Source organism: Mytilus trossulus, chromosome 6 (genome assembly GCF_036588685.1).
Source record: "Mytilus trossulus isolate FHL-02 chromosome 6, PNRI_Mtr1.1.1.hap1, whole genome shotgun sequence".
In the NCBI taxonomy this organism is placed as follows: Eukaryota; Metazoa; Mollusca; class Bivalvia; order Mytilida; family Mytilidae; genus Mytilus; species Mytilus trossulus.
In genome coordinates this window covers 4717000-4729615 of record NC_086378.1, presented here as the reverse complement: position 1 = coordinate 4729615, position 12616 = coordinate 4717000, and the positions used below count along the sequence as shown (strand labels likewise).

The following is a 12616-nucleotide window of genomic DNA, read 5'->3' as shown; positions in this document are numbered from 1 at the left end:
TGTCATCTGTCTCCCTGTTTTCGTTTCACATCCCACCAAATTATTGTTGATAGAATGTATGTGTACCGATGATATACTAAATTGATTGAGAAAGGTCTCAGGGTTAGACAAGAGACATTCATCAATTCTATAGTTATATGACTCGTAATCATAGAAAATGAGTCATCAATGGATGTTAACACAGCGGAAGTCACAAATTGAAAATGAACTGCCAACCCTTTCGGAACGGCTGACGTCATCCACGATTTTTTTTAACGAAGTCAATTTGTCGAATTGTCGAATGCTGTAAACCAACTTATTTCCGCGTAAGAACAAAAAAAAATAACGCAAATGTGTAAAACTTTGATAACTACAACATATTAATTTGATAATCTCGAAATTAAATCGCCGGTAGTGTTTGATTGGCTAAACGAAATAAATAGCGGCCAAGAAAATACGTTGGTTTACAGTATATTTAGAACTCGCTGTCTGTTAGTTGCTTTCTGTCATAATTGTTTTAGGTTATATAAATCCGTTGACTATTGACTAAATTGAAAGCTTATAGAAGCTGATTTTTTTGTCTGTGTTGTTTATTTATCTCTGAATTTTATCACACAACACAATATATCTGCATAGTGCATTGAACCCTTGTGATTTTGATCTGTGATTTCTGTATTCCAAGATAATGGCTATTCATGATATTTATCTACCAAAGAATATAATCAGCCGATTTAAAATACAAATTATACTCTAACAAAAAAACGAAACCCCCATCCCCTTTTTGAATTTAGTTGGTTGTTCCCTTAAATTTTACTAAGAAACTCCTTTGTGAAGTCGACCTCATATGAAGAAAGGAATAAAATCGGAAAAAAAGAGGTGCACATTTGGTTCCAATAGAAATGGCACTTGTTTGTAGAAAACAAGTCCTCCAAATATGTTGTCAATCGAGAAATCAAGCATTTAGATAATGTGAGTTTCAGAGAATTTTGTGTGTGAATGAGAGAGATTATTTTACAAAGTACGAGTTGTCCCTCCATATGACAAGATACTTGTACATTGTATTTTTTGTTCTTTTTACATAAAATAAAGCAGCACCAACACTTTTTTCGTTTAGTTTTGAACGGGGGCTCTTGTATTAAGATAGGAAAAGTCAAATCTTTTAATACTATTGCAAGATGAAAGAGTCTTAGCTTGTATGCACTCTAACATATTCTTGGATTTTTTTTAGTAAATACATCTGCTTCAGGTTGCCTCTAAAATAAAAAGTCCATACTTAGTTTGAAGCCCGGCTTTGATTGCTGATAAATATAGATGTAAAAGGTTTCGTGTAGCACTTTGAAGACCCACCAATAAAACGTTATTTTTAAACCGCTAGATAAATTAATCCGATTTTAAACATTCGCTTGGAAACTCAGTGTATACCCCCACGATACTTACCATGGAGTAGTTCCCGATTAGTCATTTGTCTGCTATATGTTCGTTTTGGATTTTCAACCACAGGAGAACAACTGAATATTCTGTCTCTATATTGAATACCTTAATTACATAAGTGTCTTTATATAATGGGATTAATAATCCACGCGCGCGTTCAAGTTGATGGATTTCGACTAAAGATATGTTGGGCATTTGAATAACATATTTCGCAGAGAATTGTTATTGACAATGTTTATATATATAGTTAAATAAAGAAAACTGTAGCATACTACTGTTCATTAGTCACAAATCAGTAAATCGAAAACAAATCTACCTCACAAACCAAAACCGAGGGAAACACATCAACTATAAGAGGAAACAACGAAATTAACACTGAAATGCTACACAAAAACAAAATCCAACATACATAGAAACGGACTTTTTGACAACAACTGCCATATTCCTGACTTGGTACAAAGTAATATCACTAAAAGCAAAGTCCCTTATCAAATGGAAAAATCAAAAGCTCAAACACAGCAAACGAATGAATAACAACAGGACATTTTAACATGACTAAGAAAATATGTGGTCAGTCGAATTAAATATGAATCATGTGAATGGGGAGCAGTCTTACAATATAATATAATCCTGCAAGTCCTATCTGTAACTGAAATCTAGATGTGATTAGTTTTGTATAGGTACAAGAAATGAAATATACAGACTGATAGTTGATTTGTGGGGTAATATGGAGTTAACTAGTTTATGGTGAAAAAGTTGATGGCATATATCACTGGTATCAACACTTGTATGATACCATCTCTTACCATCTATCTTCACATCAACAATAGTACTAACATATGTATAATACCATACTAGTATACTTTTGTAGCTACAAATGATATTATGCTTGCATTGATTACGCTGATTCTGGATATTACTAGTACTTAATGCAAGTGGTATAATATCGTGCTAATACCACCGATTAAGAGTAAAAAAGTTGGATGAAGATCTAGATGATATTATACTTGTGTCGATACCATTGAACGTGTGCAGATAGTTGATTACAAATGAGATCATATACGTTTTGATACCACTGATTAAGTGTATTCACTGGTTACATGTGTAACTCCATATTTGTCGATACCACTGATATTTCGTTGCCGATGGTATTATGTAATTGACAATACCAATATTAATGCGTAGATAGTTTGGCTAAAGAGGGCATCATCTACGTGTGTAGATAGTTAGGCTAAGATGACAACATTCACGCATGAGTATCAATAGGTTACAGATGTCATCATACATGTGTCAATACAACTTATGTTTTTTTAAGATAGTTGGTTACAGATGATATCAAACAAGTAACAATCATTTTATACCACTAAATAAATGGTGTGTTGTTTATAGTTGATTACTGATGTAGAAATAAGAAGTGGTATGATTGCACTCTAAAAGAGATACAATGACACAGAAATTGACCAACTATAGGTCACCGTATGGCCTTGAACCATGAGCAAAATCCATACCGCATGGCAGCTATAAAATGTTCCAAAATGACAAATGTAAAACAATTTAAATGAAAAAAACTGAGATGGTATTATGCATGTGACAATTCCACTTGGTATGTGTAGATAGTTGGTTACATAATGGTATGATACACGTCATGTCGATAACACGATTTGTGTCTCGATAGATGGTTACTGATGGTACCATAAATGTATAGTTACCACTGTGGTTGTGTATTGATAGATAGTATCACGTGCCAATACCACTGTTTGTGTCTTGATAGAGTTTTTGATATACCATACATGTGTCAACAGCACTGTTTGTGCCTAGAAAGATGGTGTCAAATTCTACCATACATGTGTAAATACCACGGTTTGCGTCTCGATATATGGTTACAGATAGGACCATATATTTGTAGATACCAAAGTTTGTGTCTCGATATATGGTTACATATATGACCAAATATTTGTAGATACCAAAGTTTGTGTCTCGATATATGGTTACAGATAGTACCATACATTTGTAGATACCAAAGTTTGTGTCTCGATATATGGCTACAGATAGTACCATACATATGTCGATACCACTGTTTCTGTCGTGTCTCAATATATGGTTACTGATAGTACCATACATGTTTTGATGCCACTGTTTCTGTCGTATTTTGATATTTGGTTACTGATAGTACCATACATATGTCGATACCACTGTTTCTGTCGTGTCTTGATATATGGTTACTGATAGTACCATACATATGTCGATACCACTGTTTCTGACGTGTCTTGATATATGGTTACTGATAGTACCATACATGTTTTGATACCACTGTTTCTGACGTGTCTTGATATATGGTTACTGATAGTACCATACATGTGTTGATGCCACTGTTTCTGTCGTGTCTTGATATATGGTTACTGATAGTACCATACATGTTTTGATACCACTGTTTGTGTCTAGATATTTTGTTACTGATAGTACCATACATGTTTTGATACCACTGTTTGTGTCTAGATATTTTGTTACTGATAGTGCCATACACGAGTTGAACCACTGTTTGAGTAAAATTGTTTTTATATTAACAGATTGTTACTGATGGTACCATACATGCGTTGATACCACTATTTGTGTTTCGATATACAACATGTTCATGGATTTCGTTGTATTGCTATTTGCATTCATAGACTTGTCTCATTGGCAATCTTACCACATCTTCTTATTTTTATATTTTTAAATCCACGAGATCAAATATCCATGAAAATGCATTTTATCGACAATCCACAATGTGATTCACAAACGTTTATTACTGGTAATCCCATACATGTTTTTGAGTACATAGCTGAATACAGATGATACAATACAGGTGTCCGATATAGTTGATTATAGATGTGGCGTTATTGATTGTGTCTACATCATGTTAGATGGTTTTATACATATTATTGCAATACCACTTATTGTGAGTAGATAGTTAGTTACAGATGGTATCATGCGTGTGTCGATGCCACTGTTTATGTCTCTATAGAGGGTTACTGATTGTACAATGTATGTGGATGCCACTGTTTATGTCTCTATAGAGGGTTACTGATTGTACAATGTATATGGATGCCACTGTTTATGTCTCTATAGAGGGTTACTGATTGTACAATGTATATGGATGCCACTGTTTATGTCTCTATAGAGGGTTACTGATTGTACAATGTATGTGGATGCCACTGTTTATGTCTCTATAGAGGGTTACTGATTGTACAATGTATATGGATGCCACTGTTTATGTCTCTATAGAGGGTTACTGATTGTACAATGTATATGGATGCCACTGTTTATGTCTCTATAGAGGGTTACTGATTGTACAATGTATGTGGATACCACTGTTTGTGTTTCAATAGTTTATTAATAATTGTCCCATACGGTGATTCCAAATTGTGTTTAGCCAGCTGATTACCGATTTTATCATTCATGTGTGTTGCTTTTTCACTGAATTAGTACACATCATTATTTAGGGGCCAGCTAAAGACTGTATGCCTCTATGGGCTTGATTTTCCAACTGTGATGGAGACCCATTGATGGATTTCAGCTGGGTTTTTTTTAACTCTTTGGTCAGATTAATTTTTTGTCTCTTTGACACATTACCCATTATCCATTTCCATTCTCATTCTTATTTACTTATCATTGAAAATACAATATATGTATATTTGATGTGATATATTAATGGATATTCAACATCTATTTGCAATTAAATGCTACTACTTTGGACAAGAATTTGGCAATGTGCTATGCATATAATCTAGCTTTGTCTAGAACCATACACTGGGCCAGATTTTTAGTGTGCAAGTTAACATGGTCAGCAGAAAGACATGTTATCATACCAATACAAATGATTCTGAAACCAAACCCAACCATCTTTTATCTTATCCATAAATGCTGCATTCAGTAAGGAAGAGCAAATACCAATTTTCAAGTCTCGTTTGACCTGGCAACAGTAAGACACTCATCATGACCAGTGGCGGATCCAGGGGGGAGGGGGGTTCTGGGGGTTGGAACCACCTTTTTTTTTGCTGATCAATGCATAGAATGGGGAAATATAGTTGGAACCCCCCTTTGTCCTGACTTGGGAACCCACCCTTTTTAAAATGGCTGGATCCGCCACTGATGTCCTTCCACACTCCACACTACCAGAAGACAAAAGAGACAGTAAATTTGATTTGCTGTTAGGATAAGTTCAAAGAGAGCAATAATAAAAACAATTATTTTCACTTTTATATTAACTTCATCAAACAAAACACAACAAAGATCTTGTAAACATAAATAACATACCAGGAATAATCGTTTTTAGCTTTCATCTCATATTTGACTGTCATCTCATATTTGCATATTTGACAAAAAAAATCTTTTTGGTCCACATTGTTTTATCTTTAACCAAAATGGACAGAAACTTTTTCAAACTTTCTGTACTTTTATTTGATAATTATTTTGATGAATTCCACCCCCACCATCACAGACTTTTACCAAAAAAATAATGAATGTAAATATGTCTTCAAAATGTGCTAGCTTCATCAGACTAGCTCTTATATTTCATTTATTGCAAATGTAACTCAAAGTCAAATCAAATAAAAGAAAATTTGACTTCAACACTGAAAAACAAAATTGGAAGACAAAACAATTTATGGTCAAATTAAATAAATGTATAGTTATAATTATAGAGATTACAATGTCCTATAAATCAATACATGTAGAATCTAAACTTGCTTATACAAAATGGAACCAAAATTGATTTATTTCATAACAATAATATTTATGAGTATTTTATATTACATTGTGCACTGCTAACTAAAATGATTTGACATTTCATAAATTCAATCCTTTCTCCTAGCACTGTAAAATTTGATAAAAAAAACCAACTATTTTAATTACAAACACAATAAAAATTTAAACAAAAACATGTAAAATAAACAAATGGTGAATGTCATAGGATATAATATACAAAGGCATAGGCAGATAAAAGCACTTCTTAATTCATCATTCACATTTCAGCACATTTTTTCACCATATTGCCTATAATAGCCATTTTAAATACATGGACATTAATTATTATCTAAATATTAACTTTCTATTACCAATAATTGCATTATTCACAATAATTTTTAAAGATTGACTGCATTAAACCTTTTCACATGAAAAATTACCAGAAAGTGCAAAAAAACAAGTGAAATTATCTCCCTTTGATTAAAATTGAACTTTTCAAAAATTAGACATCTTAGGATATCACAGTGATATTTTTCTATATTTAAACACTTTTTTAGTTTGGCATTTTCTCAGAATACCATGGACCTTTCATGATCAATGCATGAACTATTTAACTTATGCTTTATCATCTTAGAAACAAATTATTTCAAAGAACCAACAGAAAAAAGATAAAAGCTTTCAAACATTTTATCATACCTTATAATTCAAATTACAGAAATAAAAGGCTGAACAGTTTTTATTGGAGTTTTTTAAGTAAATTAAATGTGTCAGTCATTGTTAAATGCTCTTCCATCTTATGGCCAGTTAATTCTAACTCTGAAATAATCTTTGAAGGTAAATTTATGTATTTTCTATTTTAGCCGTTATCAAACTTATTGGTCAGGCCCCAAAAAAGTGTGTTTCCTGTTTCCCTTTTTACTCTAAATTTGCATACCTACTTTAAATATTTGATGGACAATTTGATTACAATTTAAACAAGGCTGAGTAGAGACGTTTTTTAGTTTAGCACCATTAAAGTCTAGAACAATGCCCAATACAGTTTAGGAACAAAACATGTGTATTTATATTTGTTTGGTCTAAGGTGCTAAGATCAAGAGACAGCAAAATTGAACATGTTAGATATAACATTTTTTTTTTTTTTTTTTTGCAATTTTAAAAATGTTTGGTACAGAAAAATTGTATATTTAGTACAAAAAATGAAATCGGGCAGGAATAAAAGACCAGATAATATCAGTCTCGTCTTAGTGAGAGATTGCATTAATGTTCCTCTATCTTCAATGTGGATATGTAAAAATAATTATCTTAGTTCTCACCCATCTTCTGGCTGAAATATATGTGCAGTTTATAACTATAACTATATAAAGTTCAGTTTATCCTAATGCAAAAATTAAAATAAAAGATAAAATGTAAGCATTTCCCTACATGTAGTATATACATTTTGTAAACAACAAATATGACAGTACTAAGTAGAAAACTAAGGACTAACAAATACATTACATGTGTACATGCATGACATGTCTAGTGTTTTATCTAAGGCAATTAAGCATGGTGTGACACCATGCCCTTTTTTCGGACACCATGCCCTCTTTCTTTTGAAAAATTTGATGTCTATTGTAGTATGGTACATATAGATTCCACAACTGCAACAAGTGTGTTACGATATTTCTCCACCTGAGACAGTTAAATTTTAATATTTAAAGCCTGAGGCTTTGCCGAGCTTTTTAAATAGTTAAAATTTAACTGTCGAGAGTGGAGAAATATCATAATATGCGAGTTATAGTGGTGGAATCTGTTTCTCTAATGATTTTTTTCCCCTTCTTTTTCAAAGATTTGAAGAAAGTTGTTTACTTTTTATGTGACGTCATCAGTCATGGTCGCCTTTTTTCATGACATCACAATAGGAAAATTCAGAAGAAACAAAGAAAATTTAAAGTCACAATAAAATTTTGACCAATCATTTGCTAAGAACAAATTTTTCACTAGAGATAAGAAATATTTTTCTCACACCATTGACATGATTGAGGAAAAGTGAAAATAAAATGAAAATTAGAGAAAAATTTATATTTATATATATAGTATACATGTATATGTAGTTCACTAGTTGAAGTATACTATTATGCATCTTTTCAAGTATAAAAATAATAAACTACATGTATTTCTACATTCACAACATTTCAGTATATTTTTTAAATTTTTTTTAGCTGGTGAGATTTTTTTTCATGACATTATCATGATTATGCACATAAGACAAGCAGGTCATAGTCCTTATCAATTCTCTGAGCACAAGAATAACTCTAATCCACATTTCTGTACTTCTGATTTAGGGGAGGAGGATAAAAAATTTGAACTAATGAATTGAAACATCTACATGTAATACATTAAGGAATTCTTTAGTACCTTAATTCATTCTTCAGTACCTAATCGCACTGAGCAACTGGAACATGTACTTAAATTCTTTCATTTAAATTATCAATGTATGTTCCCATTTACCAAAAGCTATATGTATATAATATGCATGTACAAGAAATCAAAAGAAAAAAAGGTTTCTTTACCAAAACTTCAATTCATATTTTCATTTCATAACAAAATATCTCTGGACTATATAAAGACATATATTATAAGGAGTTGTATACTTGACAATGCCTAGTGGCTTTCAAAAATTTATTACAATTATTGTAAAGTTTAAATTGTATTAATGATTACCATGATTATGCAGTATCATGATTATGTTGACCCTGATGGTCCAAAATCATTAAAATCATATAATATGCCCCTTTTTTAACAACATGAACAACCTTCAAAACAATCCTGTGATATATACATGAACATGTACAAATGAAAAGCATTTTATTCGAAAAAAATTCTCAAAATTAAGCAGATGGGCAATTAACATAATTATTAACAAGGAGAAGGTCTTACACTGTCACATCAAACATTCCAATCGAAAAAATATTTTAAAAACCTCTCTCAATTCCATAAGTTTGACATGTCAATGTACAGTACATTGCAGTATACATGTTATAGCTAAAAATGTAGAAATGTATAGAAATATATATTAAAGAGTTTTTAAATATTTGGTGCATTCTTCTGCCTTTTTTAACCCTATTTATCATGTTTATATATACGTACATGTATAGGGCAACTATTTTTTTTTACATTCATACATGTACACTAAATGATTTAATATGTAGCAAAGATTTTATGTATCAAAAGTATTCTCAACTTATTTTGTTCTTAAACAATTTGAAGCTAGAGACACAAATCTACAGTACTGCTAATCTTTTAAACTTATTTAATATTAATGTTATTTACACCTCATTCTAAACTATCTATATCACGTTCAGCTTCTACATAGAAATTTTTCACATAACCTGTGTCAAAGAAAACTACAATTATAGTAATATCATCACGATAGCTTCTGGCAACATCATCATGCAATGACAACATAGTGGACAGTCTTCCATGTTCTGGACCAAGAGCATTTCTCATCAAGTGTGTGGCAACATTGTCATCAGTAGGCACATTAGACAGATGAGTTTTTCTTTGTTTGAGACGTTCATTAATTTCATTCATCTTGAGGCCCTTAATATCAAAATTAGGGGCCACCAGTACTTGTTTTCCTTCCATGTGTCCTGCAACCAGTTTGACAACTTTTTCAGGTGGAATCATGTCAAAAAGACCATCTGATGCAATAACTAAAAATTTGTCTTTGGGAGTTAATTTACGGTGAATTATTTCTGGTTCTGCTGTCAGATAAGGTGGTGTTATGTAATGTTCATGCATCAAAACTTCACTGTATACATTAAAATTAGGGTGCTGCTTGAAAAGTTTTAGAAGTTGATTACGTTCCTTAACAGACCACTTATACATCATGTCTCCAAATGCCCTTAATGGTGCTAAACTGCCAAAGAGACGACCCCCTTTGATCACATGGGAGGATTCATTGGGATGACTTTTTAAAACTCTTCTTACTTCTTTGGAGTTGTAACTTGTGTGTGCATGTGACATTTCTACTGTATTGCAATGGTCTTTATCAACTTCAACTCCTAAAACTGCTTTACAGTCACCCGTGTTAGCAACATACAAATCTATATCATCAACCAAAGCAATGCACGCACAAGATCCGGACAAACCATTCTCTAAAGCTTGGTCATTTATGCTCAAGTCATGACCTACTGGCAAGCATTCTGACATGATGTCATGATCAAGACGGAGAAAAGCGTGCCGCAAATGCTCTTCTACTGAGCATTCTTCAAAGTTTGCCAATGTTTCTTTGGCAAATTTAGCCAAATTATCCTTGTATATTTGATCAAGTTCATGATTGAAGTACTGTGACTGGTAAGGGTACCAGTCTACAAGTTTGTCATGTCCCTCGTTATCACATGCAATGTCTTTCAAAACATCTTGCGTTGACATTGAGACTGAAATATAGTTAAATAACCGTTCACTGAGAGCTTGAGAACATGAACTACCACCATGTCCATCATAAACACCGAAAATGTACTTGTTTTTATCTCCATGAGTCAACTTTGCTACTGTGTCACGATCTTCAATTGGTTTATTTGCTGGTAATTTATTCACTTCAAAGTTTTTAATAGGACCATCTGCATCCACTGATACTTCATTTATTTTCAATATCGATGAGACTTGTTTTCGAGTCAACAGTGCGACGTCCGAGTTACTTAAATACCCATGCCTCTGTTTAAATTTTAAGAAAAATCTTCTAACGTTTTCAATTTGTCCTTTCGTATGAACTTCTTCAAAATGTTGTGGGAAAACTTTTTTCTTCAAACCTATATCAATCCTCTTCAGAGGAAAAGTTCTGAACATTCTGTTTTGCACGAAACATAAGTCCCCTTGATCTTGTCCTTTTCGGTTTCGACTGCTTTGATTGTCAAGATCTTACTCGGGTTACTCTCCCTTTATCAGGGGAATGCAGTAGTTTTAAAATCACTAATCAGAACTCAAATAAATCTCACTAAATACCGAAAAGAAAGTACACTGGAAGTAGACCAACACGCCCCACTGTAATATTCGCCTACTTTTTCAACCCCACTTTATAAAAAATCGCCCTCTCTGGCACCAACTCGACCAAATTGAGCTGCACTGGCATACCAAATCGTCTCACTTATAAAAAACGGTTAAGATGGTATGTTGGATTGGATTGTAAAAATCAGATAACCTCTAAGGTCCAGATTTTCAATCATGTTAGCAAAATTTGATGCAGGAATGTAGATTACGAATGTTAATTTTCATGTAAAAGAACAAATGTATAAGAGACTTATTTATAGATATTAATATTTTCACAAGTTTAGATTATTTTTAATTGATTTTTCAAAATGTTTTGAATTGGAATTTTAAGGGGAGGTAACTCTGAAATAGTGCATTTTCTGAAGGATACATTGAATTTTCCTATTTAGTATTCTAGATAATAATGTTTTCCCTGTATACATAATCAGGGACTTTCTATAATCCCTGGCATAATTCATATAAAATGTGTCTCCTGTAGCTAATCCTAGCTAGAGAAAATGCGCGGTGACCTATCAGTTTTATCCTAAATTTTTTTAACATTTATCAATATGTGCTACGTTCTGGCAAGGAATGAACAAATTATATCATTCTTATTTAAGACTCTCATGCCCGTTAGATATACACCTGCCAATTCGCCGCACATACGAAAATGTATAAAATCCCAATAATAGGTCTACCAACTCGCCCCACTTATGGCAAACTTATTTACTGTGTGCCATATTTGTGTATTTATGTTGTTGTTTTTGATACTGTCATTTCATTTAGTACTTCGTTTAGTGTTATCATTAATGCAAGTGCTTGTCATAATTGACTTATTGTGCACCTGAGAATACAATTATGTAAACACCCATGATTCTGGACTTATCTTGAACTGAGACTACCATTTCAGAGGTTTTCATAAGATGATTCATTTAATTCATAAGTGGAGCGAGTTTGCATGACTAAATACATCGTGACATTTCTATTTCAGTTTCATCAGTGGGTCAGATCTATTTTCAATTGGAGTTTATCCTTTTTCATAAGTGGGGCGAGTTGGTAAACAAGAGTGGGGCGATTTTGTTGAAAGTGTGGTGAGTTGGTGAAAAGTAGGCTGATTGTGGGGCGATTTGTCGCGGTTACACTAATGTCCTGACAGATATGAAAATGCTATAATTATTTTTTTTATTAAAAGAAGTTCCTGTAAAATTTGGAACTAAGCAAGATGACATCATTTAAATAAATACAAGAACAAAAAATTTTAATAAAAATATTTTTACGAAATTTTTAGAAAACTTGACCTGACCAACTTCGACTTTGTACTGACTTATGTCCTAACCGATATGTAACCCTTTTTCCTTTTCTATCTTTAAAAGAATTGATTTTAAATCTGAAATTTGGAACCAAGCAATATGACAACATTTTTTTTTTAATAAATACAAGAAAAATTCAAAAAAATATTTTTAGGAGTTCG

At 32.4% G+C, this 12616-nt stretch overlaps 1 protein-coding gene across 1 annotated transcript; it reads right to left on the bottom strand.

The window, feature by feature from the left end:
* Nucleotides 1-5636: 5636 nt before the first annotated feature.
* Nucleotides 5637-11050, bottom strand: LOC134720628 (pyruvate dehydrogenase [acetyl-transferring]-phosphatase 1, mitochondrial-like). Its single transcript, XM_063582991.1, has one exon. The coding sequence runs from the start codon at nt 10963-10965 to the stop codon at nt 9451-9453; it is 1515 nt and encodes a 504-aa protein (XP_063439061.1). The 5' UTR covers nt 10966-11050; the 3' UTR covers nt 5637-9450.
* Nucleotides 11051-12616: the final 1566 nt, after the last annotated feature.